Source organism: Nyctereutes procyonoides, unplaced genomic scaffold (assembly GCF_905146905.1).
Source record: "Nyctereutes procyonoides isolate TBG_1078 unplaced genomic scaffold, NYPRO_anot_genome, whole genome shotgun sequence".
NCBI classification, from domain to species: domain Eukaryota; kingdom Metazoa; phylum Chordata; class Mammalia; order Carnivora; family Canidae; genus Nyctereutes; species Nyctereutes procyonoides.
Window position 1 is genome coordinate 5276177 of NW_026575129.1, and position 26979 is coordinate 5303155.

The window sequence follows — 26979 nt, forward strand, 5'->3', positions numbered from 1 at the left end:
CTGTTGATGGCATACTTTCCTGTTTTATAATGCTGTTATGGTTTCATTCTTTAAACAGAAAATAATTTTCCTAGCACTTCAGTGGGCCTTGGAAGTGAAGGGAGACAGATGTTGGTAATGAGTCTGCATGAACTCAGCTGTACAATATGGACTGGACTTTTTATAAGAGAAAAAAATGCCATCTTGCTATCTAACACTGATTTAATATATTTGCAATAAATTTGTTATAGTTCTAATAAAATTGATGAGAAAGGGCAGAATTTTTATTATAATAACTACATTCTCATGTTCTATTATTTCCTCCTTTTAAAGTTTCTAAAAGCACATTCTATGAAGACTCTGCCCTTTTTTTTCCCCCTCTTCCCACTTACACTTATACAGCCTTTCTTTCTACTTTATTAGGGTGATTTCTTAGAAGAAGAGACTTTAAAATATTGCTGACACTATGTTTTTTTCTAACACTAATAGCACACATAATGTAAGTGCTGAGGATGTTGAGATAATTGAACTAAAATTGTGATTTTAGAAATATTTTAAGACCCTTTAAGTTCTAAGTAACAGAAACCTATTTCAAACTACTTTAGGTTACAGAGACTTTATTAGAGAGAAATTGTAGTATCTCACTGAACCCAAGAATAAAAAATATATTCAGGTATCATGAGGGTGTGGAACCAGAAACTAGAAAGTTGACAAGAACCCAAATAGGCATTACCTTTCTATCTCTCTTATCTCTATTTTCTTAAACATCTGCCTATTTTCTTTCTTAGCAGACTCACTTTATTTGGCATGGATATGGCCAAATATGGCTGCCCAACAATGGTATCCAGGGTTTCCAAGCTTATATCATATTAGTTCAAGCAGATAGACAAGAGACAGAGTGCCAGATTCCAAAAAGGACTAAGACTAATTGGTTTAGCTTGGGCCAGTTATCTCTTTTTAGACTAGTGTAATTTAGTGATAAGGACAGATTTTGTGGTATAAACATGGCTGCTATGGCCCAAGTTCTCAAAGAAGAGGTAAGAGGTAAGTGAGTACAAGATTGAGCAGATGTCTCAAGACATGTCTGCTGCAAAGTTCTCGTTCATATTCAGTGTAATATTTCTTATTAGAGACACAGTTTAGCTTGTGATTAAGAATACGAGCTTAGGGTCAAACATGATTTGATTCCAGCCTTGCCAACTACTAGCTGTGTGACCTCTGTGGATTAAAATTTTTCTGTGTACAATGGGGATGATGAAGTCTGTGTCTTGGAGTTGCTGTGAGGATTAAATGAGTATATGTGGCACATCTGAAGCACTTAATAATAATTATTAGTTACTACTATTATCAGGCAATTTGAGAAAGATTATGTGAATGGAAGAACAAACATTTTACTGTCTCCAATGGTGCAAAAAGACCTAAAGGCAAAATTCCCGATGCTACAGAATTGCATAGTCAATAACAATCTAAGAGAGAGTTTTGCCTTTACCACACTTGACCAAAAGAATGGATACAGGTGAGGCTGATGGTGGTAGGGCCCAAGAATCTACACTTATTTTTAGAATGAAATTTTTGCTGCTTTTGATTTTTGAAAGAAATGTCAATGGTCTCACAATACTAAAGAGAGCCAGGCAGGGCTGAGGGTCACCGGAATAGGCTTCATAGTTCTTTTGAACTAGTGCCTATTCTGGTGGTCACATTCTACTTGGCAGGTCTGCTCTAATTGGCTAGCGACTTACCAGTGAAACATTTTTGGATATCATCCCTTGAAACCAAGTGTGTATCATCAGTTCAAAGACTTCAGTTTTTGTTAAAAGAGATGCATCTATTTCTTTATAAAACAATCGATTTCCTTTGCATTTTTCTAGCTTATATGGTAAAATTGTGGGTGGCACCCATTCATTAAATGAACTCTTAGTAAAAGATATGTAAGGTGGTAATGTTCCAAATTCTATATAGTTAAATGAACTATTAGTTTAGTTAGTGAAATGTAAAATGATGATTCAAATTCTATATATTTAAATGATATGAAATGTCAGCCAGAGGTTAATATTTACATAAAGTAGAGCTAGCCAACAAGCTACATTTATGGTTTCTTTTTAAAGCATAGTGTATGCTGTTCTATGTGAAATTGCATTAGAACGGTATCTCATTGACTAACTGTGTCATTTTCTCTTAAGTTATGCAGACATTTTGATTGAGAGGGAAGTGTTAATGCAGAAGTACATTCATCTAGTTCAGATCGTAGAGACAGAAAAAATTGCAGCTAACCAGCTCCGGCATCAACTTGAAGATCAAGATACAGAAATTGAAAGACTTAAATCAGAGGTACTTCCCAGTTGATAGATTCTTCCCCGTTGTTTCACATTTATTGTCATCTCCGCATAATTACATAAGGCCTACCAGGGTAAAATTTCAATCCCAAACTTAGCTCCTTTGCTGTCAACATGTACATAGTCAGACTACATATCTGTGCTAGAAAGGTACCTCATCTATGTTAGGATTGAGTAAATATGCTACAACAAAATACCAGAGTAATATGCTGCTTTTTAATTATTTTGTGCTCCTGATGTCCTTAATTTGATCAGATAATCAAGAGTCGACTGTAATATTTAGCCATTTGTAGACTATTGTAGTAATGGTAACTGTGAGTCTGTCATAAACTGTCATAAACTCCCAAATGGCAACTAAGGAAGGACCAGAAATGAAATCTAGAGGACATTCCTGCTTCTACATGTAAGGAGTCCAACTTTCTCCCCTCTAGTATTTTGAAAAACACATTTGAGTTGAAGCATAAGACATTTTCTAGGGTATACTTTTTCCTAAATTTAGCACTTCTGCCTCCCTCCACCTCTACCCCTACCCTCTGAAGGTAAACTTCCAAGGCCCAGCATGCCCAGATTGTGAGGTTGTACCAAGTGAGAATAGAAGATGGTCATGGTGTCGGCAGCCATGGAGGTGGGCCTGGGTCCTCCCACGCACACAAGTGCCTCTGTCTGTATATAGAAACCTGAGTGTATCTTTCCTTGCTGTCCTATTATTCCTTGTGGGAAGCGATCAATAACTGAAGAACTGAAGAGGAATGTAGAAAACAAGATTTTCCCCCTTCCTGACTAGAATGCATTAGCATTTTCTTAACTTCAAAAGAGAAGAATAGAACAGAATGAAACCTACTACTAATTGTAATCCACTTACAGAACAATTCAGAGTCCTTGGTCTTGGTAACTTTCTTGTCACTTTTATAGCCGTTGGATAATGTTTTCCTCTTTGTTTCCTTACACTTTCCTCTAAGACATACTCTGAATCCTGTGAAGGGTTTTCACCTCCTGCTGCCTGTGTACATCACCTCCAGTTGACAGAACATGAGTATAAGCTGATTCCACCTGGGATCTAATTGCTTCTCTGGTGATAAGTTGCAGACCATGTTCACCATATCATTAGTGTTGTTAACTTCCCGGTTCAACCCTGAAATCTGATATAGTGAAAACAACAACAGAAAACTTAACAAACCTGCATTTTAAAAGACTATATCAGGCACTGTAATTTAAAACAAAATTATTGTGTTCTTTCTTAACACAGTAAGCTAGAGCAGATGCTTGTCTGCTAAGTGAAAGAGGTTGGCATTTACTCCACAACAGAAACTCAGCACCAAGCAGTGTTCCCCAATATTTATTCGTGCATGTTTTTCTGTCTTCACTATATTCTATTTTAGTCTGAATATAGATGCAGCCCCAAACTGTCAGTAGCAGGTATGTCTTGTGTGGCCGCTCGGCAGGAACCATAATTTATTATTATGTATTTTCCCATGTCTTTGCCAGAAAATGGCAGAAATGTGTGTTTGGTATTGGTGACAAAAATGTAAAGACAAGTCAGAGGAATCAATTATGACTCTTAGCTTCTTAAGTGTCTGCTTGTTAGTAAATCTGAATAGGTATTTACCTTTATAAGAACCTGCAATTGAGCAGTAGTCTAGTGAATTTTGTTACCAAGTATATTGGCGTGGCCATCTGATCCTGAATTACCCCTCACAGGCCACATAACTAGGCTGGAGATACAAAGAGATCCCAGGTTGTTTCTATCCTTTTTATCTTTTCATCTTTTCTTGGTTGGCTTAGATCAATCCCAAGGCTCTGAAGTTTCTTTGCAGTTACCATTCTCCCAAAGAATTCTGTGAATCTGCTGTTCTCTGTGTCCCTGGAAGGCTGTAGGCTGATTATAGGAAGCAACAGCTTGGGCTTGAGTGTCATTGCATTTGAAGACTGGGCATTACAGGCAGCTGCCATCAGGCAAAATGGCATCATGCTACTCAGCTCCTAGAAAGGCCTTGACCTAGTTATCTCTAGGCCGAGTTTTGGGCTAACATTTCTCCTAACCCAATCCTATTTCACACTTTTCACAGTCACTTCTTGTAAGCACTTTTGTTAGCAACACTAACAGGCTTGGGGTGAAGTTATGCTTCCCCTGCCTTAGCACCAAAGGAAGAAAGGATGGATAAAAAGTTTCCTGAGGATCTCATAAGCTTCCTTGTAGACATAACTTCTATGAGTTATGGCTATAAACCGGTATTTCCCAAATCATGAAATGGACCGATTCTGTATTATAGATTATCGCTCTTAATAAAACCAAGGAACGAATGCGGCCTTACCAAAGCAATCAAGAAGATGAGGATCCAGACATCAAGAAGATTAAAAAGGTAGGTTGTTGGGGGTTTCTGGCTTTGGGGAAGCATGGTGATCAGTTGTCTGTCCTGTAGTGGTGTCTTGCTACCCTGTCCCTGAGCTGAGAACGACCTTGGTGTATCTGTTCTAATGGCTCTCAGACTTGCCCTTTGGAGTGATCCAGGTATGGCTACTTTGGAAAGGTTTTAGCTTGAGATTTTTTTCCAGTTCTGAGAATTGTCTTTTGGACTCTGTGGGAAGGATGCCAAAAACCAGACGCTAAGACAGCAGTGTTCTCAAGTTGGGTTAAGTAAGTGCTGTTGAACCTCCTGATTTTGTGTTGCTTTCATATTTTAGAGGAGTGTTTTTTAAATGACATTTAAAAAATATTTCTTTTAGCTTTAGATTTAAGTGCTTATTTAGAAAGAATTTTTTTGAACATATGAAAAGATTGACTAAATACATCTGCTCTGATTTGTTTTGTTATCGTTGTTTCTTTCTTGTTTAACATCTACATAATCAGCAGATCTTTCTACCTTATTATCATACATTACTGCACAACTTTTGCAATTAGCCAGACACTGGTACTAACTCTATTCTACTGTGTTTGATTTATGTCATCTATGTTTTGAGTTCTATAATCTTAATTCTTTTATAAATTACCTACTCAGCTTTGTTAACATTATGTGAAAAGCGTCACAGTTAAAGAAGTTTCTTTGGATACACATCTTCAGATCTTATTTCATCTTAATTTTTTTATTCTTGTTTTCCATGCTAAATAATTATTCCCCGTAAGTTGTAACAAAACTTTAAATATTGCTCAGAATTTGAAATACAGATGCTTCTTGGAACTAAATTGCAATATTTTCAGTTTTTAAGGAATACAAAATGAAAGGAACACCATTTCTTTCTTAGAATTTAAAATTTTTTATATTGAATTTGGTTGATGTTGTGATACAAGATTAATATTATTGCCTTTATTTTAATAGTCTGGAGTTGATTGTAAACAAAGATATCAGTAAAATACAATTTTCAGTTCTTTTTTTAAATAGAAACTTGTAAGTAAGTAAATAAGTACACCAGCTTTTGCTCAGCGGGCAATACCTAAGTAAATGGAAAGATTTTATTTAATACAAAATTTGATTAAGTTGAATTTTGAAAGTACTTTTGTTAAATGGAAGAGTAAAGATAAATGTTTTTTATACTTTCTACCTTATTTCTCAATAGAGGCAATTAAAAAAAATCCTGTTTTTGAACTTAAGTAGGTTTTAAAAATAATTGTTCTTCATGCCCCAATCAACCTAATGTCTGTGTGGAAAGGGGTGTTTCAAATAAATTAGTTTCTCTAGTCTCATCTTGGCAAATACCAACATAATTTTTTATTTTCAAGGAACCAAAAATTGAAATTTATTATATTACACAGAAACTTTCTATTAGACCTCTCCAAATAATGTGCATGTAACTTCCCCCACATAAATCTATTAGAATGTGATTGATTTTTATTATTTGAAGCATGGCAACTGTATGAATGCCTGCATGAAAATTGACAGTATGATAGCAACATTGGTAGGTAAATCAAATAATTTTAAAATTGCAAAAGAAGAATAGTTGTTTATATGCATGATAATTTAGACCATGTAGGTAAAATAGCAGGGAAAAAATAAAAAGTATAAGAATGTGTTGAACAAATAACAATGATACTAAAAGGACATTTGGGAGTGATTTAATGTTTTCAATTATATGTAGATTTGCAACCTGCTTTGTTGCTAAGTCTGCCAACTTAGATAGATATCATAGACCCTAATAAGCTATCATGTAGGTTTTTTTTATATTAAGAAAGGACTTCAGATTGTTTTGGTCCATTATTTTATAGGTGAGAAAATGGAGGACCAGAGTTCAGAGTTACCCTGCAGGTTAGTGCAGAGTCTTGGGTTAAGGATTATGACATCTACTTCTCTGGTTACCACCCAGCATTTACCTGGACACTTAAAAGATGTTAAGTAAATTTTCGTTGGCTAAAATTCATAAGTTGGTGCACTTTCTCACGTTTGTCTGTTATTTTTCAAATCAAAATCAGATCAGTTTTGGAGGCTATCATGTTTTTTACAGATTTGATTTTTAATTATATTTCACATTTCTTTTAACAAAATAATCTCCATTGCAAATCTTTAACATGTGTTTTCTCCATGTGGCTGGGAGAGAACCCTTGCAGTAACAAAAAGCCGGTAAAAGAATGCCAAGTCTGATTGCATCTTTCCTGTGTGATTTAACCATGAAATTTAGTTTACTTATCTATAAATGGAAGGGGTGAGAAAAGCTGATGTCTAACACTTACTTTCTAAACTTACTAAAAACCCTCAATAACAACAAATCAAATAGCCTGATTTAAAAATGGGCAAAGGATTTGAATAGACATTTCTCCAAAGATGAAATCATACACATGATCTTTGAAGAAGTCATATACACTGAAAAGCTGCTCAGTTTCACTAGGCATCAGAGAAATACAAATCAAAACAACAGTGCCTATTAAAAAAATCTCACACCCATTAGGATGACTACCATCAAAAAAACAACATAAGTGTTGATGAGGATGTTGGGAAATTGGAACCTTTGTGTGTACTCTTGGTGGGATCGTGAAGTGGTTCAACGTCTATGGAAAGCAGTATAGTCATTCCTCAAAAAATTAAAAATAGAACTACCCCCATGATGCAGCATTCCCACTTCTGGGTATATATCCAAAATAACTGAAAGCAGGATCTTGAAGTGATATTTACACTCCCACGATCACTGAAGCATTATTCATAATAGCCAAGAGGTAGATGCAACTCAAATGTCTATCAGGAGATGAATGGAAAAACAAAATGTATGTACAATGGAATATTATTCAGCCTTAAACAGAGAGGAAATCCTGGCCCATGGTACAACATGGATAAACCTTGAGGACATTATACTAAGTGAAATAAACCAGTCACAATAAGATAGATACTGTGTGATTCCACTTATAGGAGCTACCTAAAGTGGTTAAATTCACTGAAACAAAGAATGGTGAGTACCACGGACTGAGGGAAGGGAGTAGTAGGAACTGTTGTTCAATAGGTATAGAGTGTCAGTTTTGCAGGATGAAGAAGTTCTGGAGATCTGTTGTACAACAATGTGAAATACTTTATCTGAACTATACACCTTAAAATGGTTAGGATGGTAAATTTTAAGTTCTGTGCTTTTTTTTAACCACAATTTAAAAAACTTTAATATCTGCTTTTATATTATTAAAGAATAAACCTTCCATTTATTCCTTTATTGAAATGTTAATAACTGAATATGTACTATTATCCTATTCTGGTGTCCATATGGGCAGTCCTAAAGGGCTTAAGATATAGAAGAAACTTGTGAAGCTGAGAAAAATATTATTTTTAAATCCTCTTTTTTCTGCCATCTGGAAAAGCCTGCCGCTATTTACTCTAGCGCTGGGACCATTATTAATGCACTAATGAAAAAACAGTGTTTATGTGGCATAGGATGGAAACCTTTACTAATAGGCTGGCCCCATAGCTCCCTGAGATCTTTCTGTTGTTGTCCTTTAGGTTCAGAGCTTCATGAGAGGATGGTTGTGTAGAAGGAAATGGAAGACTATTGTGCAGGATTACATTTGTTCTCCTCATGCTGAAAGTATGAGGAAGAGAAACCAGATTGTGTTCACCATGGTTGAAGCCGAGTCAGAGTATGTTCACCAGCTCTACATCCTAGTCAACGGCTTCCTCCGGCCCCTGCGGATGGCGGCCAGCTCCAAGAAGCCTCCCATCAGCCATGATGATGTCAGCAGCATTTTCCTCAACAGGTTTGTATTGGCATAAATCAAAGAGTCATGTGAAAGACGCATTTTTATTTCTTAAAAGAATTTTTACTGTTTAAAAAAAATTATTTACTCATGAGAGACACACAGAGAGAGGCAGAGACACAGGCAGAGGGAGAAGCAGGCTCCCTTTGGGGGAATTTTTACTATTAATAGGTACCATAAAGTCACCTTTACAGGTGTGTGACATTGAAAATGAGAAAGCTGTCATTTGTGTCTCATTATTTGTCCAAATTTACATGTCTTTATCTTGAATCATGGCATCTAGTTCTCTGATTTGTCTCTATTCGACATGTGTTTTCTTGTCATTGTGTGGGCGTGTGTGTTGGGAAAGATAATCTCCTTCATAAACTGAGGGAAATGGAATGAGTAATGGGTCGTCACATGTAATTTATACAGACGTACTTTAGAAAGAACAATAACAGAGGGCCTGAGAATCTGTAGCAAATTTATTTGCTACTTATAGTGTCCTTCCTGATAAGGATTTATCAGCGAGCAAAGCAGAAATCCCTGCCTTCATGGAACTTAAATTTTGATGTGGGAAGGGAAATAAGGAATGGTGAATAAGAGAAATATGTAGTATATTATGTGGTGATGAGTGTTGTGGAAAAAATCAAGAAGGGGAGAGGACTTTGGGGTGCCTGGGTGTTGTACTTAAAATTTATCTATTTATTTTTGAATATATAACACATTTTCATCATCCAAAATTCAACATGAAGACATCAAATAACTTACTCTTGTCTCTGCCTAGCCCCATTTCCCCCACTTTCCATTTTTAACCATTTTCATTAGTTTCTTACATATCTTTCTAGTGTCTCTTGATGTAGAGCAATCAAATTTGGATGTGGAATCCTATTTTCTTTCTTCTTACACAAAAGGCAATGAACTTTAATATGTACTTGCCTTTTTTCACTTAACAGTATATTCTAGACATCTTCCCATATTGACATCTAAAGAACATTCTATTTTTTTAAAAATCACTATGGGGCAGCCCGGGTGGCTCGGTGGTTTGGCGCCACCTTCAGCCCAGGGCCTGATCCTGGGGTCCCAGGATTGAGTCCCACATGGGGCTCCCTGCATGGAGCCTGCTTCTCCCTCTGCCTGTGTCTCTGCCTCTCTCTCTCTCTCTCTCTCTCTCTCTCTCTCTCTCTCTCATGAATAAACAAATAAAATCTTAAAAAAGATAAAAATAAAAATAATAAAAATAAAATCACTACGTTTTTTTACATTATGTGAATATGCCATAGTTTTTCTATAACCAGTTTTTAGAAAGGCCTCAAAGATAAGTTAACTTTTGAGTAAAGACTTGGAATTGATGAAGCAGCAAGCCATTTGGCTATCTGGGAGAAGAGTGAGGCAAGCAGAGGAGACAGTCTATGCAAAGGGCCTGAGGCCGGGGCAGATCTGGTTTGCTTGTTTTGAGGAACTGACTAAGGATGAAAAGAGGTAACAATAGGACATTGTAAAGATGTTTGCTTTTACTGTAAATAAGATGGGCAGATCCTGGTAACATTTTGAGGAGAGAAGTAGTATCATATAACTCATATTTTAAAATCTCACTCTGGTTTCTCTGTTGAGAATAGAGTGCAGGGAAATCAGTTTGGTGGCGATCTCAATAAACCAGGTGAGAGGTGATTGTAGCAGGGAGGCCTGTTAGGTGGCTATTACAATAATAAAAGCAAAAGATGGTTGTCGTTGGAGGCAGTGATATATGGTTGGATTCCTGGTACATTTTAAAATAGAACCAATGAGATTTTCTGATGAGTTTGATGTGGGGTTTTGAAGGAAAGTCCAAGGTTTTGGGGCTGAACAGCTAGAAGGATAGAGTAACTTCTCACTAAATGGGAAACATTGAGGTATAGAGAGGTTTGGGGGAAAGACAAAGGGTTTTTGTCTCAGACCTCTCAAGCAAGAGGGCTATTATCCATCCATATGGAGAAATCAAGTGAACAGGGACTATATATCAGGGAAGGAGTTTGGGCTGGAGATATAAATTTGAGGCTCCAATAGCATATGGATAGTATTTAAAGCAGTTGGTCTGAAAGAGATTACCAAAGGAGTAAGCACAGATGTGAATGAGAGAAGAGGAATGACACTGAGCCCCAGGAGATTCCAACATTTGGAGATGAAGAAGATGAGGAGGAACTAGCAGAAAAGAATGAAGAAGATCCATTAGGGTCGTAGGATGAAAACCAGCAGAATGGGTTGTCCTGGAAACCAAGGCAAGAACAAATGAACTCCGTCCAAAAGGTCAAATAAAATGGTAACTGAGAACCGACCATGGGTTTAACACAGAGCTTATAGGTAACTTTGAAGAGGGCCATTAGGAGAGCCATTGGAGGGGACTTAGGAGAGAATGGGAGGGAAGGGTAATCATTGGAGAGAGTTGGTATCGAAAACTCAGAGTGTTGCTATAGAGAGGAGCCAATAAACAAGACGGTACCTGGAGGTAAGTTTATACCTGGAGGTATAAAAAAATGTGTGTGTGTTTTGACTTAGGATAAAAATTACATTGATAACAAGGGGGAAATGACGTAGGGTAGAGGAGGATATTGCTGGAGCAATAAACTTGCATAGACAAAAGTGGGTAGAACAGGGTGTACAAGTCAAGTGGGTGCATAGGGAGGGAGGGAATAGTACCTTGATACATATGTCATTAGGAAGCAAGGACATGTGACAGTGCTGATAGAAGGAACGTATTGGGGTTAGATAAGAGGGGAAAGTGTATGATATTGTAGAATAATTGCTACACAGCTGGAAGAGCCTATATTACTCTATTAGGGTGGTGGTCATGACTGTCAGTGAGACTAGTCAGGATGGTTATGTGTTTTTCTTCAGCCACTTTCAGCTGCACTGGTGCAGAGTGGGTGAGTGAGTGGCTTTTTTGGTGTTGTGTGAAGCTAATATGATGACATGAGAAATGAATAGGGGAGTTGAAGGTTATGCAAGGAAGAGATTATAACAGTGAGCCATGGAATCTAAACTGTGCAGAGAGGGAAATGATGGTGCGAGGGGTTTTGGTCAGTGATAAGATGACAGGATCATGCATGAAGGTCCTGGTGATGTAGAAGCCTTTTTGGAGTCAGAGTTCTAAAGGCAGTGAATTGAAAGATCAGAGAACAGTTTGCTTGAAACTGAGATAGGGAGGGGATGTAGTTACTGACAATGACAAGGTCTAAAGTACCATCAAAGGAGTGTTGGTTGAAGTTATTGGAGGGAAAGATGCCAAGAGGAGAGGAGTTCAAAGGCCCTAGAGGCCAGGAGTGTTGTTTTTTGTGCCTATTAGAGTCACCCAGAATTATGACAGGGTAGTATTGGAGAAAGGACTGCCAGCGAGCTGGGAACTTGGAGCTCAGAGCTCAAGGCATTAAAAGAAAGGCTGGGGAGAGTTCTACTCCAAGATAGTGTTTGTTGTAGGAAGGCCCTAAACTCACCTTCTCCAGGGAACACACCAATGACACCTATTAATAGAACAATTCCTCTTGAAGAAGGACTGAGGGCTTGATTGAATAGTTTCTACATAACCAGAGATGGAGAGAAAGGGCAAGAGAACAGCAAGAGGGAGGGAGACATGGTAACAAAGGGAATTGACCCTTGATGCTGCAAAGAACAGTGGGACTGTATTGTACCGAGGGACCAGGAACAGATTCCTCTGGCCTTGGGCAGCGAATAAAAGCTACAGTTTGAAAGAGCAGCTGGCATATAAAAAAGAGACAATGCTAGAACTTTGCCAAGTGGTAGATAAGCCACATGGGTGCTCTCCAAGTCAGAGGGTTTATGTTCCCACCCCACTTTTTAATTTGTTTTTATAAAAACCTGGAAAAAGTAACATATTTGTTCTATTAATGTGTGCTTACACCTACATGCTTGGCTGTATGCTCCCTTAAGGAAGTAACTTAAGTGTCCACCAGTAAACCAATAGATAAGGAAAAAGCACATACACATGAGACGCACACACACTGGAATATTACACAGCCATAAAAAGGGATGAGGTTTTGTTTTGTTTTAGGGTTTTGTTTTTTTTTTGCCTTTTTAGACAACATGGATAGACCTGGAGGGTGTTATACTAAGTGAAATAAGTCAGACTGAGACAAATACCATATGATTCCCCTCAAAAGTGGGATCTAAAATTAAATAAATAAACAAAAAGCAGAATCAGACCTATAAATACAGAGAACAAACTGATGGTTGCCAGAGGAGAGGTGGGTGAAGGGTTGGACAGAATGAGTAAGTGGGAGAGGGAGATACAGGCTTCTAGTTATGAGATGAGTAAATCATGTGAATAAAAAGCAGAGCATAAGGAATACAGTCAATTGTATTATAATAGTGATTTAACAGGACAGATGGTAGTTACACTGTGGTGAGTGTAGTATAATGTATAAACTTGTCCAATCATGAATTATACACATGGAAGTAATGTAATATTGTGTATCAACCATAGTCAAAAAATTGTTTTAAAGAAAAAGAACAAAAATTATTGCAATATATTTTAATTTGTTTTTTAAGGAATTATGGCTTTTTTGCATTTATCTTATTTTACTTTATTTTCTTTTATTATTGAAGTATAACTAACATATAGTGTTACATTAGTTTCAGATGTGTAATGTAATGGTTCAACAATTCTGTTACATTACTCAGTCCTCAACAGGATATGTGTACTCTTCAGTCCCTTTATTTAACCCATCCCCCAGCCTGCATTTATTTTAGGTTATTGCCAATTCTGAGCTAAAGGTTTTTTTTCCCTGGATGCCTGGGTGGCTCAGAGGTTGAGTGTCTGCCTTTCGCGCAGGGTGTGATCCTGGAGATCCGGGATGGAGTCCCACATCAGGCTCCTGCAGAAAGCCTGCTTCTCCCTCTGCCTTTGTTCTCTCTCTCTCTGTGTCTCTCATGAATAAATAAATAAAATCTTTAAAAATAAATAAATAAATAAATAAATAAATAGATAGATAGATATTTTCCCTAGGTTTTTATAAAATGAAGACCCACACTATAAGGAAGATTTTAGGGACTAAATCATAGATCATAATTAAAATGTACTTAAGTATTTAGAAAGGCATGGCTGGGGGGTGTCTATAGATGACTGTGTGGCTGATAGATGGTAACTTTTTTTTTTTAATGATTTATTTATTGGGCGAGGAGGAGCAGAGGGAAAGGGAGAAAGAAAATGTTAAGCAGACTCCCCACTGAGTGCAGACTCCATCTTGGGGCTCAATCTCAAGACCCTGAGGTTACAACCTGTGCTGAAACTAAGAGTCAGGTGCTTAACTGGCTGTGCCACCCAGGCACCCCTGGAAGGTAACTTGTTAACAGGAGATTAGAAGCTTGGCTTCTCTGTTGTGAGGCAGGAGGAAGATCTCCCCACATTAGGTGGCAGTGTCCCGGCTCAAGTGTGTGAGACATCTCAAGGGACCTAAGAGGAGCTCCTGATCGTCAGGCTGCACAGCTAGCCTTTTGGCAAATACTTCCATCACCCAAGCATGTCATTTCAACAGTTCTGATGACAATGGACGGGATTGTAAACTACCCTCTGGTAGTGATGCCAGCAGAGCCTGCACCACCTTGCTCTTAGGCCAGCTCTGGGGATTTGTTTCTGTTGGATTGCGTGATCTGCAATCTGGAAGGCCAGATTTGTCATATTGTTTAAATTCGGAGTCAGGATGTGCTGGGCCTCTTCTTGGAAGGTGAAGCTGTAAGCTCTTCATACACTTAGCAGTTGTTTACTATACCTAGTCCTTAAAGGAGATCTGAAGAGGTATGTTTTTATCTTTTTATTTTATGTATTCATTTTTAAGATACATGTTTTTCTTTTTTTTAAAGAGTTTTTAATTCCAGTTAACATCCTGAAAAGAGATGTTTTTAAAGCTGAGGTTCATAGGGTGTTTGTTGTCACTGCGGCTGTTTAACTGGATTCCTTTCCTTGACTTTAAATGGGAAGGACAGGCTTCCAGTTATGGCAGGTCAGTTTTGAATTTCTTTTTTAACAAAATTATTTGTTTATTTATTCCAGAGAGAGAGAAAGAGAGAGGGAGAGAGAGAGAGAGAGCAGGAGGAGGACAGAGGGTGAGGGACAAGCAGACTGCAAGCCCAGAGCCCAGTGAGGGGCTCCATCTCGGGACTCTGAGATCATGACCTGAGTTGAAACCAAGAGTCTGACACTTAACTGACCGAGTCACCCAGGCACCCCAATTTTTTTGCATTTCAACAGTTTATACTTAAAAAAAACTTACCTACGTGCAGGATTATTTCATTTTTTTCTAACCATCCTAGTATCAAAATATGAAAGTAGATGTATCAGTTATATACATTTTCAGTGTAGGAAAAAGAAGCCTCTCTGTGAGTGGAGGGAGTTCATTGCATACAGAACTCTTTGGAAGAGCTGGAGGAGTAAAGTCAGGGAGCTGCGCCTGGAGCTTTGAGTTCAAGGGCACAGCACTGTAGACATGCTTCAGTAGTGAGGAAGTACAGCACCACCATTGCCACCTGTCTGCCTTTCAGGTCCAGGAAGCTGTTGCCTAGAAACAAAAACACTGAGGCTGGGTGCTGGAATGGCCCCTAAAATACTCACATTTCCGTGACTGACTTTCAGCAACAGGAAGATTGCCTCTACTCCAGCCTCCCATGTCTTACCAAGTGCATCTATTGGTGCAACAGGTGGAACCGAACTCGCATCCAGAACCACATTTACAAGGGAGTCAGGGGAGTGTGGCCTTAGCTCTCCATCGTGTCCACCTAGAAGGAGGAAGGGATGACTAAGATACAATATCTAGATTTGCTTGAAGTCCTTGAACAACAAACACTGCTTAGTTAAAATTTCTTTTTTTTTAAATATTTTATTTATTTATTCCTGAGAGACACACAGAGAGAGGCAGAGACACAGGCAGAGGGAGAAGCAGTCTCCCTGCAGGGAGCCCGATGTGGGACTCGATCCCAGGACCCCAGGATCATGACCTGAGCTGAAGGCAGACACTCAACCACTGAGCTACCCAGGAGCCCCTTAGTTAAAATTTCTATAAAAGAAAAATAAATTATCATCTTCAAGCAGTGTGTATTTTGTTTCCTGGACCATTTGGAAAAAATTAAGGATTTCCCATTGATGTTTACTGTAGTGGAATTTGACTTCAACAAACCAGAGTATCTCACTGACATGAATGATTCTGTGTTTGATTGTGTGGATGTGTTAGTTCAGAAAAGGTTTTAGAGGTTCATTCCAATGGGATAATTGTAATGAGGAAGCAAAAGTTGCTTTGGTAACTACTCTTCTTGAACTTTTTAGAAATTTGGATCTCTAACTATGCCTAGTTCTCATTTTATTTTTTTATTTTTTTGTTTTCAAGAATTTTTTTAATAATAAATTTATTTTTTATTGGTGTTCAGTTTGCCAACATACAGAATAACACCCAGTACTCATCCCGTCAAGTGCCCCCCTCAGTGCCCGTCACCTATTCACCACCACCCCCCGCCCTCCTCCCCTTCCACCACCCCTAGTTCGTTTCCCAGAGTTAGGAGTCTTCATGTTCTGCTCTCTTTCTGATATTTCCTACCCATTTCTTCTCCCTTCCCTTCTATTCCCTTTCACTATTTTTTATATTCTCCAAGTGAATGAGACCATATAATGTTTGTCCTTCTCCGATTGACTTATTTCACTCAGCATAATACCCTCCAGTTCCAACCATGTTGAAGCAAATGGTGGGTATTTGTCATTTCTGATGGCTGAGGAATATTCCATTGTATACATAGACCACATCTTCTTTATCCATTCATCTGTCAATGGACACCGAGGCTCCTTCCACAGTTTGGCTATTGTGGACATTGCTGCTAGAAACATCGGGGTGCAGGTGTCCCAGCGTTTCATTGCATCTGTATCTTTGGGGTAAATCCCCAACAGTGCAATTGCTGGGTCGTAGGGCAGGTCTATTTTTAACTCTTTGAGGAACCTCCACACAGTTTTCCAGAGTGGCTGCACCGGTTCACATTCCCACCAACAGTGTAAGAGGGTTCCCTTTTCTCCGCATCCTCTCCAACATTTGTGGTTTCCTGCCTTGTTAATTTTCCCCATTCTCACTGGTGTGAGGTGGGATCTCATTGTGGTTTGGATTTGTATTTCCCTGATGGCAAGTGATAAAGGGCTACTTTCCAAGATCTATAAAGAACTTACTAAACTCAACACCAAAGAAACAAACAATCCAATCATGAAATGGGCAAAAGACATGAACAGAAATCTCACAGAGGAAGACATAGACATGGCCAACACGCACATGAGAAAATGCTCTGCATCACTAGTTCTTATTTTAGTATCTCCGTGTAGGCTTTGTCCTTTTCAGAGGATTCTTTTACATTTCTGTCTTGGGAGTGGTTACAGTAGAGTACTGCCAAACCTTTGCTATGGATTTTTTCCCCTCTCTCCTGTCAAAACTCATTTTAATGAAAGAGAGAGTACTTTCCCTGAGTTATCATCTAGACTCAAATCTAAGAGGAAAAGGATCATAACTAAATCATTGATTATCAGTTGAAGTGCTACATTCTAACAGTAGAAAGATATTGCTATTACAAATTGATAAGGCGAGTTATATGACAGTGATTTGGTGCTCAGTGTCTTCCAGTGTTTGAAGCTTAGCTCAGAATTTTCTTTGAATTTTTGAGATTGTCTGAAAGATAAATTGCTTTATGAGGGGGAATGCAATCCATGTCATTATTGGGCATAGAGTTGGGAGGCCCTGGGAGACATGTATATCACGTATTTATTAAGGTTTCAAGGACTCGGGGGGCTTCTTTAACAAAATAGACACTTTGCAATGACTGAATTATTTTTCCATTTTTATAGTGAAACGATTATGTTTCTTCATGAAATATTTCACCAAGGACTGAAGGCGAGGATAGCAAACTGGCCTACTTTGATTTTAGGTGAGTGCGTGCTTTAGAGATAAAAGATTTTCTCTTAAGATGGCTACAATTAAAGTAAAATAACTTCAGCATCATTCAGCCTAAGCTGTCTGAATTTCCCTCTTGACCTGTGAGCTTCCTTATGTTCTGGGGATCTGTTTCATTGCCTTTTCAGCCCTTTGCCCTGACCTGTCATAGTGCATTTGGGGCAAGAGTCATGCTCGGCCTCTGGGTGCCTTCCACCAGAACAGTCATTCAGGCATCTGAACTGGGGGCCCTTTGTATGTGTGACCCCTGGTGCTGGGAGCTGCTCTCTGCCATCCCATCAAGTGCACCTCTCCTCATACCTTGGGTAATTTACCAAGGGCAAAGAGAAACTGCCATGTTTACTTCTTTTTTCCAGCTGATCTGTTTGATATTTTGCTCCCCATGTTGAACATTTATCAAGAATTTGTGCGTAATCACCAGTACAGCCTCCAAGTGCTTGCCAATTGTAAGCAAAACAGAGATTTTGACAAACTCTTAAAACAGTATGAAGCCAACCCTGCCTGTGAGGGGAGGATGCTGGAAACGTTCCTGACATATCCAATGTTTCAGGTAAGTCATCTGGGACACATTTTATAAGTCACTGACTCCAGTCTGGTGGTACTGATGCCTGCGGTGACCAGAGCGAGGTGTCCAAGTGTGCCCTGTGGGGAATTACGGCGCGTATGCATCCTCTGTCATCTTGAGCTTGACCCTGAGATAAGCAAACATATGCCACACATTTTCTGTCTCTGTAGTATAGGGAAGAAGAGCAGACATTTTTTTTTTTAAAACCAGGCATTTTTGAAGCGATTAAATCAGGAATGATTTTGTGCAAAGTGGCACAATTTTCTCTTTACAGAAAGCTACCACACAGACTTCTTCCATGGAGTCTCCTCCTCCAGCATGTTTAAAAATATTATCAGGTTTACAGAAATAGGATGCTGTGCAAAAGTTCCAGTATATGCTGGTTGCATAAAAGGCTCCTGCAGGGTGGAGTGACTGCTGGGAAAATCTTTGTTTTCCTGCCCATCCTCCCCGCCCTGTTACAATTGCTATTGGAACTGGTCTCGAGCTTGTCTGGAGCTCTGGAGAGCCAAAGGAGGACGGCTGGGCCACAGAGGCGACCGAGGGTCTGGAGGCCCTGGCAGGACCTGGGCACTCTTGGCCCAGAGTCGGGTTCTTGCATTGAGGCTGGGCCTTGTCCTTACATTTACCTTTTTGGCATTAGAGGGCCCTTGAGGGACCGAGCACACTTGTGTCCTTGCCTGTGTCACAGGCTTTACCATTCCGAGTCCTTGAGTGAGGACTGCGGAAGTCAAAATGTGAATTGAATCTCCCGTTCTTTTGAAAAGCGTTGATTCTGTTCTTTTGGAAAGGCATTGAGTGTTCTCATTGTGGAATTTATGGGGCTTCTGGCCAGGCCTCCAGATTGTCATGTGGTAAACCGATTCTCCTCATCATGTGTTAGGGCTTCTGCGGAGAGCTTTGCCCCCCTACAGGCACCGCTGACCCCAGCAGATCGTTGTGTAGCCTCAGAAAGAAATGTTGCTCTGGGTCATAATTGTTTGTCTTAAAGTTGGTCAGTCCTGCTTGAAATCCTGGAAATCACCGTAGAGGTTGAGTAAGGTTTTTAAAAACCAAAAGGATTCATTTGAAACAACTTAAATATAGTGAAACTTTATAATGTTATTGTGTTGTTTCATGGAACTGAGTTGTTTGAACTCTTGGCCTCTCTGAGGAAATATTTTACAAGAAAAACTTCAAAGCAAACAAAAAAAAGTTTGCTTTTTTTACCTTATAAAAATTGTAATTTAAGCCTTTATTTATAGCAAAACAAACTTTATATAGTGCAGTGTTCTGAGATTCTGTTTGAATATTTGGCATTACTCTGGATGATGATTTAATACTCGAAATTGTGTCTTTCAGGCAACTTTGCCTCGGGTGAATATTCAAAGGTAGAGTTATTAAAGGCACATGGAATATTCAGGGGGTACCTAGCTCCCTTTCTGACAGCCCATTAATGTCTTCCTGAGGCCTATTTAATTTCCCTGGGTGTGATTCTCTCAGTGTTTTATTTTATTTTTTTAGGATTTTATTTATTTATTTATTCATGAGAGACACACAGAGAGAGGCAGAGACATATGCAGAGGGAGAAGGAGGCTCCCTGTGGGGAGCCCAGTGCAGGATTCAACCCCAGGATGCTGGGATCATGACCTGAGCCAAAGGCAGACATCAACCACTGAGCCACCCAGGTGCCCCTCTCTCAGCATTTTAAAGTGACACAACTGCACTTACTTGAGCTTTAGGGGAGGTGTCCAAACATAGTAGAATGTAGGGCCTTGGAAAGTCCTTTGGATCATCTTTAAAGTGCTGAGATACTCTCCTACCACCCTCCCTCCCTTGCCCTGGAGTTTAAGCCCAATGAGAATGACTTGGCATTTTCATTGACTCCAAGGAATTCCCATAATGTCATGAAAGGACCATTGGACTGAGAATCTTTAGAAGACCTGGATGTCTGGCTCACTCTTCAGTTGTAGCATTGAGGAAAATAATTGAAACAATATAAATCTTGGTTTCTTACTCTTAAAATTGAGGCACTTGAGTTCTAGTCATCTCCCAGAGGTCTAGCTGACTCTGTGATTTTAAGGGGACTGCACCAGTTCTTAAAGTTTGGGTTGGGTAACTATGTGGGGGTTCAAGGGGCCTGGTCCAGGAACCCCCATTCCAAGACTGTGGTGGCCCCAAACCCTAGAATTTAGCTGATAGATCAGATGTTGAGGCTCTGTGGCTTCTTCCAGACCAAAGGCACTGGTTCTGAGAGCCTGGAAGGTTCAGGGAGAAACCTCAAACTTGAAGAATTTAGCCAGAGTTGGTCCAAACTGCAGGAAGTGTGCAAATGAAAGAACATTGAGTTGTGCTACTTATTTATTTGCTTCCCTAGAACTATCTTGAATAGACCAAGAGGGGAAACCATCAGAATCTGCTACCTCTAAGAGCCTCATTCTCCTTGATGTCTCTTCTTTGTCTTGTTCGCTTGGTGTCTCTTCTTTCTGCCTTCTCCCTAGGAGTAACCATATGGAACACTTGGGGGAAAATTGCCCTTTCTAGAAGCTTGAAGGTTTTTTTTCTCACTAGGTTCATTCCCTCCTTCTTGTTGCCTTTTGGTTCTTTCACAAATGAGGTGAAATAGTCATGAAAGTGTTTGCTCCCTTGAAGGGTCCAACTGTTTCTACTTCCCCCTGCATACATGTGTCAGCAGTAGTACTTTTGCACTTCCACCTTGCCCTAGTGGAGGCTGGACCTGGGGATGAGGCTGAGGCACTTTACTTTTTTGTGTGTGTGCTATTAGACAACAGTAGAAGAAGTGACCCTAGTTCATGCCACCAAGGGACCTCTGGCCAGACTTTTACTTGAGTCTAGACACGGGGGCAGAGGTTGGTGTGGGCACAGGGAAGAGGCGATTGGCAGCTTTTAGCCTGTATATGTATAGAAGAGAAAGTGTTCTGTGCTCTTTGTCAAGTAAGTCAATTGCTGCTTTTAATGTACTATGTTGAGCTTTGAAACATGGAAGAATTGTAGAATTTGGATGATGTAGTAAATTTATCCTCAATTGAACTATCAGACAAATAAGTCCAAGTGTTGCCAAGAAATTTGTTTATGGAAAATAATGTAGTTATTAATATAATTTTTAATTAGCAAAGACAATGGCTTGACTGGTACTGTTTAAATTGGCTTCAGCTGCTCCTAAGTCCGTAGGTAAGCCAGTCATGAATTCTGCCCCCTACGAGAACTGTTAGATGTTCTCCAGCAAGTAGCCACTTGCCGCTCTAGCCACCTATTTACTGTAACAGCAGAGCAAGCTCATTAACGTCTACAAAGTGACAAGCATTGTTCCATAATTGAGAGGAGAGTTATGATTCATCTGGACAGCACTTACTGTGATTCTTGTTTTTTGGGGGAACAGATTTATAATCAGCTCTTGAATATACAGATGCGCTCTTTGGAGAGCCGTCCACTTTTCTGCAGAATGTCCTTTCCCAGCTTTTTTGGCAGCTTCAGGCTTGTTTGTTCCTCCACCAGAAAGTAGAAAGGGCCAGTTTCTGAATTTCAAATCCATCTACTTGAATCTGAGCCAAGGAGCTCTCTAAAATAGATTTAATTAATGGGGGAAGATCATGAAGCTATTGACTAAACTTAGTTTTGTGGGTTTTCAGTGCTTGCATCGTACATGTCAGGCGCTCCCACTCCTACCTTCTTTGTTATGAAAGATTTAGTGCATTAGCTGTTGTTTGCCTTGATTTTCTTGTATGACTGCTGACTTAGAGGCATACTGGCTTTGTGCGGAAGGGATATTTGAAAGCGTATGTTTCCCAGGGACCTTTACCAGGAGAAGTTTATAGGATGGAGAGGAAGTGTCCTCCACATGTCTTACACAGGGAGGGGTCTCCCTCCTTTAAGGAGTCTGTCTGAACTTCCAAAACATTAATAGGATGACATTCCCTAGGATACGGTCCCAGAGTATCAACTGCAGATCCATGTCTGTGCTGATGGCCCTGCCCTTTGTGCTCACGCGTAAACATAGGCCCTCAGTAGACCACAGTAGGTGACCCAGTGAAGGCCACCCCCTGCACAAGAGCAAAAGCAGATCCGTGGACAGGGCTGCCAACACCTCAGGACAGGATGGAAGGAGCTAGCCACAGCGCTCCAGGAGGCTGTTTTACTTTCTTCCTTCTCAGAAGTCCTTTTGAGGGTTGAGTGAGTCCCCAGGCCCCACAGAGGAGACCGAGTGGGTTTGTGTACCAGTGAGAGCCATGATCATGGCTGGCTCTGTCATGTACTGTGAGACCACCCTGGGCAAGTTACCAGACCGCTTCACGCTTTGTTTCCTCCTTATCTCTGTATAATGGGGACATAACCCTTCTGTTGGTGTGGAGGTTTGGGCGTACACGCCCATTGCAGGCCACGTTATGGCAGCTGTGGTGCATGCATGTCGTTATTAAAGTTAAGCCCACTGCCCCAGCTTTCTAAAAAAATTTTATTTGTAAACCAGTAAATAAATAAGTAGAATTAAAAAATATATATATAAATAAATAAATAAGTAGAATCAGTAAAACTTGAGTTAAATCTCTACTATGTTCATTTAAAATCGTCATATGGCTGGTGGAGTTTCCGCTTTTGACAGAATTTAGATAGTTTATCCATAAACAAAAGTATAAGTAAATAATGTAATTAAACAATACATTTTACTGCTAGAAGGATGAGTTAAGGTAAAGTAGGATGAGAATGTAATAAAGGTGAGTATGTCTTCTCCCAAGTTTAAATTCTTAAAGAGAACATTGCAGTAGGGTTGTGAATTTAAAAAAAAAAAAATGTGGGGCTGCCTGGGTGGGTGGCTCAGTTGGTTATGCATCTGACTTTGCATACATCAAATCACAATCTCAAGGTCCTGGGCTTGAGCTCAGTGTGGGGCTCGGGAGCTTCTCTCTCTCTCTCTCTCTCAAATAAAAAAAATATATAAACAAATATATCTAAAATACGGACTCATGTGACTTGATAATCACTATGTTTCCCTATGAACCAATTTTCAAATCTTATGATTAAGAAATATATGCTTATGTTAAAAATCTAAAGAAACAACTGTTTCCTTGGAGTATAATATTTTATTACTCTTTTCTTGTGCTCTTGGTGAATGTGGATATGTGGATGTGTGTGTGAAGTTTGAAGTGTAATTCATTTGAGAATTGTAAAAGTAGAGTTGAATTTCTCAGACATGATGGTGCACAGGAGAGGATGTCCCAGGGTCACTCATCCTGACCTCTTGCTCATGCTGGCCTTTATTTGCATTTAGATCCCCAGGTATATCATCACACTTCATGAACTCCTAGCTCATACACCTCATGAGCATGTGGAAAGGAAAAGTCTGGAGTTTGCTAAATCGAAACTAGAGGAACTGTCCAGGTATGTAGAGAACTTATAATAAAGGCTTGATTAGAGAAACCAGCGAGTTAGTTTCTATGGAAACCTAATATATATATATCCAGGGAATAAGAAGTGAGACACAGTCCAACTTCTCCGATTCACCTGAACATGAAATGCTAGCTCTTCAGATGCTACTGAATCAGTATAAACGTTAATTTTAACCAAGAAAAAAAAATCAATCTTTGAAAATGGTTTTATAGCATGTGAATTTATGTGATTGAGATTATAGGTGTATTTGCGTTTAAGTTTGAAAATATTAACATTTCTTTTAGCGTAGTAGAAAAACAATTTTTAGTTGTGTCTTTGTGTTCATATTTGGCAAAAAGCTAAGAAATGTGTATTTTGGATTTTTCAGTGACTGCACTGTTTCAGAGAATTATTTACATCCGTATTCCTTTAGCTTATATGGAATAAATGGCGTAAAGGTCTCTAACTTGCTCCACCTCTAAGAAATGGCATCCTAATTTCAATGAAGGGGCTGTCCATAAAATGATATGTTGCTTTCCTGTTGCATTTATAAGCAGCACCCCCAGGGTACTCATTGGTTGGTGACTCACTTGTCATTTAGAACTGTGTTGTACGTTGGGTTTGGTTTGAGTCATGGCTGGTTCAAGCCTGGAGGTCTGTCCTCACAGCCTCAGTTGTACTGATACAAGTTCAAAACTGAGCTTCCCAGATAGAGCTCTTTGCATACCTGCGAGAGCTATACAAAACCTCTCTTCCTGTGATCTGTCCCTGGTGTGTCTGACAGGATAATGCACGATGAAGTGAGTGACACTGAAAACATAAGGAAGAACCTGGCCATAGAAAGAATGATCGTAGAGGGCTGCGATATTTTGCTGGACACCAGCCAAACTTTCATCCGCCAAGGTAAGTCCTTGTTCGGTGGACCCACTGTCTCTAGTGATCTCTGCGACTGTCACATTGTCACTGGCAGATCCTGGCAAGCATTTTGGAGGTGTGTGATTGATACTGTTCGTGCAGGACATCCCCATGGTCTTGACCGAGGCTGTGGCTGAGGCCCACATTTGTGCTGTTTCTTTTCAGGGGCCATGAAAAACAGCAACACAATAATAGTAAAGCACGAGTGGGACAGTAAATTACATTCTGACTGGACTCTCTTCCTCAGTGGACCAGACATTCTCTACAGCTCCAAGGAAGACAGATCGGTCTGGCCGATGAGAGTGGCAGTGCCAGGTGGCGACGATATACAGGCAAAGGCCCAAGAGAAACTTGCATTACTCAAAGCCCTTTCACATAGCGGTGGGGACAATGTCCGAAGTGAAAACAGCTGTCTCTTGTTCCCATTCTTTATCAGCACTTCTGGATCAGCCCCACATGATATGATTTGATTCAGTTGGTGACTCCAGTTGCCAAATGAAATGTCTTTTGACCCCTGCCACGCTTTGGTAATGGTGAACGTATCTTGTATCTTGTTTGTGGGATGTGTGCTTTGCAAGCCTCACCCAGTATATTAAGCTTCTGAAGTGTTCAAGATTTTTGGGCCAGAAACGAGATGCAACAGCCTAATGGTGCATCTCCCTCCGGGGCTCTCACTGCAAAGCGCACTAAGTAAACCTCATCCAAAGTCCTTTTTAAGTGCTTAGGTGTTCTGAGGGAAGGGAGCATGCCCCATGGAGTTGATTTGAGACAACACATCTCACACATTTATAATTTTGAACTTGGTGAGCGGTGGCACATACATTTAGAACTAGAAATAACCTTTAATGTAGCTTCTGTTCATAATGAGCCAATATCATTTGAAGATATTTGCATTTCCATTGCCTACCAAAAATGTGTTGCTTAAATTTTTTTTTACTTCATCAAACAAGACATTATTTGAGCTGTGAACCTACATTTTTGCACAGAATACTTAAAAAATGTAACACGTGCTGTTCTATTTTCCATTATTTGTTGATAAAGAGAGAAATTACACATATGTTAAAGTTTGGAAGTATATTTTAGGAAAGGATAGCTTTTCTCATTTTTGGCTTTTGATACTGATTTTCCTTGAAATGTAGTGGAATATAATGCTAACAGCATCAGGCCTTCCTAATCGCTCTGCGTTGCTCCGCACAGACTGTGTCCCCACGGGGCTTCCTGCCTTCCTGGCCCTTGCCTGCCCGTGTGCCTTCCCGTGTGCTGGCCCCAGTGTGGGGACTGGGAATGCCCCTATCCATCCCTTCCATGCCTGTTGAAGGTCTGCTTGTCCTTCCAGGCTCAGGTCAGACACCTCTAGGGAGCCTTTGACAATTCTCTCCCCTTCCCTCCAGGTAGAATAAATTTACCTTCGTCCCGGTTTCAGGGCCCCTCACTTCTCATGTCTGTGTTTCATCCTCTTGTGTGTTGTAGGTACATGTTTGCACGCCTGGCGCTCCCAGTCATTGTATCTCTGAAGGGCTGTATTTATGAATTCTCTCTTCCTTTATATGCTGCTTTCCATTATAGATACTTGAAAGAGGGGCACTGCATTAAATCAAATTGCTTGTTGAATTGCAGTTTTGATTATTAGATGTCTCGTTTTGTATTTTTCTTGTATTTGGAGTTCATGGAAAAAATACTTATTGACTAGAGCTTTATAATATGTGAGAATGCAAACAAATGTTTCTGTAACCATTATTTTGTTTCTGAAAAGGCTTGTGATTGAAAAGTATTATTATGCATAAATATTTATTTCTACAAACTTAGACTGCTCTTATCTAAGTTTGAAAAAAACATCTCTAATGAAAAATGCTGGGAGGTCGGATACATTGAATAAGTCTTTTTTTTTTCAATGCATCTTGAGGAAAAACCCTCATGAGCCGCCTCTCCCTTTGATTCATGTCCAGATGTTTATTGTTCTCTGCCACATGTTTAAAGCACTTCTATCAGCTATTAATATATCTGATGTTGTTATCGTACTGATGTTGATATAATGATTTGCCTTTATGGTATTTTTCTGTATTGTTTGGTTAGTGTGTTTAGGAATTATTCAATAAAGTTGGTTTTCAAAAATGAGACTGGAACCTGAAAGTAGAAAGGAATCCAATTAACATATAATTTGGGAAGTTTACATTGTTTTGCTTCGGTTGCTCCTATCATCACTTCTACTAAATACCCTTAACAGACTTTAAAACCCAGTGAGATGGGTTTCTTATTCTTTTGAAGTTTGCTGAGTTCTGTTTTCTATGAAATGGACTACAGCCTATCTCTAATTATCTACTAGTATTTGTGTTATTTACTTTTAGGAATGGTTTGAGGTATGTTTCAGGCTGTGTGCATGTGCACGTGTGTACATATGCACAAATATATTGCGGTTTCAGTCTCAAATGAACTGTTATTCTGAGACTAGAAAAAAGAAGCCTTCTGGGTCATCTAATAGGCCTCCTTAGAATAGGGGCATCAGCTAATCTCAAATGTCAACCTGTGGGAATTTAGTTATCAAAATAATAGAAGTTCTATTGTAAATTGATTCTAATTATTAAACAGTTAATGAGCAGGATGCAAAGGATTCTATCATATTATAGTCTGGAAAAGTCGTTTATTTTCCAAAATCTACTCAAACTTTGTTGAACTGAAGTGGAAAAGTCTGGGGCAATTATATGAAGGCAGTATTGCCATGTCAGT

The 26979-nt window shown here is 39.4% G+C and overlaps 1 protein-coding gene across 1 annotated transcript in view; it reads left to right on the forward strand.

The window, feature by feature from the left end:
• The window catches only part of RASGRF2 (Ras protein specific guanine nucleotide releasing factor 2), a 236943-nt gene that overhangs the window by 81163 nt on the left and 128801 nt on the right, over positions 1 to 26979 (forward strand). Inside the window, exons 3-9 of the mRNA XM_055342302.1 lie at positions 2160 to 2307; positions 4583 to 4672; positions 8219 to 8472; positions 17309 to 17388; positions 17771 to 17964; positions 23243 to 23352; positions 24125 to 24243. Coding sequence (XP_055198277.1) covers positions 2160 to 2307; positions 4583 to 4672; positions 8219 to 8472; positions 17309 to 17388; positions 17771 to 17964; positions 23243 to 23352; positions 24125 to 24243 — 995 coding nt within the window. The remainder of the gene's footprint in view (positions 1 to 2159; positions 2308 to 4582; positions 4673 to 8218; positions 8473 to 17308; positions 17389 to 17770; positions 17965 to 23242; positions 23353 to 24124; positions 24244 to 26979) is intronic.